This window comes from Wasmannia auropunctata, unplaced genomic scaffold (genome assembly GCF_000956235.1).
Source record: "Wasmannia auropunctata unplaced genomic scaffold, wasmannia.A_1.0 LD336053.1, whole genome shotgun sequence".
Classification (NCBI taxonomy): domain Eukaryota; kingdom Metazoa; phylum Arthropoda; class Insecta; order Hymenoptera; family Formicidae; genus Wasmannia; species Wasmannia auropunctata.
The window spans coordinates 66128-67333 of NW_012026837.1; the positions used below are offsets into that span (position 1 = coordinate 66128).

Genomic DNA, 1206 nt, shown 5'->3' on the forward strand with positions numbered 1-1206 from the left:
TCCCTTGCGCGCTGGGTGTTGGCTGGACTTACCACTGCATATCAAAGCTAGGAAAGCAGTAATCAATATAAAGAGTCCAGATAACGCGTGCTTTGCGTGGGCAGTAGTCGCAGCTATGTACCCTGCCGACACTAATGTAAACAGAATGTCACAGTATCCACATTATTCGAGAGTGTTAAATCTTGATGGTATCGAGTTTCCAATGTCTCTAAATAAGATCGGACAATTTGAACGTCAGAATAACTTGTCTATTAATGTGTTTACCATTAAAGAAGAGAATTATATAGGGGCAAATTATATTTTGCCCCTTCGTCTTACAGCACATAAGAAGGAGGTTCACGTTAATCTGTTGCTCATATATGGAATTCGATGTGGCAAAAAGGTCATGCATTTCACGTGGATAAAGAATTTGTCACGCTTAATAAGCACGCAATTGAGTAAACGTAAAGCAAAGAAATATGTATGTGATCGGTGAGTACAATATCTCTCTCTCTCTCCCTGTCCCTATTTTTTAATTAATGATACATTAAATGTGCTTTTGTTACAGATGTTTGCATTATTTTTATTCGCAAAGAAAATTAGCGAATCATATCATTGACTGCGAAAGTAGGAACGAATGCGCTGTCGTTCTTCCGTCCGACAAAGATAAGTGGTTATTCTTTCGTAATCATCAGAACAAGGAGCGACTTCCGTTTGTCGTATACGCCGATCTGGAATGTATATTAGAGAAGAAGGATAACGAAGAGGAAAGAGAAATGGACATCGATAGAGAGGGGGAGGAGGAGGAGGAGGATGACAACGACGAAGAGCGTCGAGATGACATTCCGCGTAGACGCGCCTATCAACATCATCGTGCGTTTAGCGTAGGATATTATGTTTGCGGCGCGTACAATTACACATCGACGTACAAATATCGTAATCATCAGAACAAGAAGCGACTTCCGTTTGTCATATACGCCGATCTGGAATGTATATTAGAGAAGAAGGATAACGAAGAGGAAAGAGAAATGGACATCGATAGAGAGGGGGAGGAGGAGGAGGAGGATGACAACGACGCGGTGAGGATTGTGTTACATGGTTCGTCAATGAGTTGCATGAATTGGCTCAACTTGTGAAGTCGATACTCGTTAGTAATGTGCCCATGATCGATTTGACATCTGACGAATGGCACGTTTTTTGGAATAGATCGGAAGAGCACACGTCTGA

General features: G+C 41.6%; 1 protein-coding gene across 1 annotated transcript; it reads left to right on the forward strand.

The window, feature by feature from the left end:
• Positions 1 to 13: 13 nt before the first annotated feature.
• Positions 14 to 1115, forward strand: LOC105451278. The gene is made up of 2 exons (XM_011691647.1): positions 14 to 471; positions 548 to 1115. The coding sequence occupies exons 1-2, from the start codon at positions 116 to 118 to the stop codon at positions 1113 to 1115; spliced, it is 924 nt and encodes a 307-aa protein (XP_011689949.1). The 5' UTR covers positions 14 to 115.
• Positions 1116 to 1206: the final 91 nt, after the last annotated feature.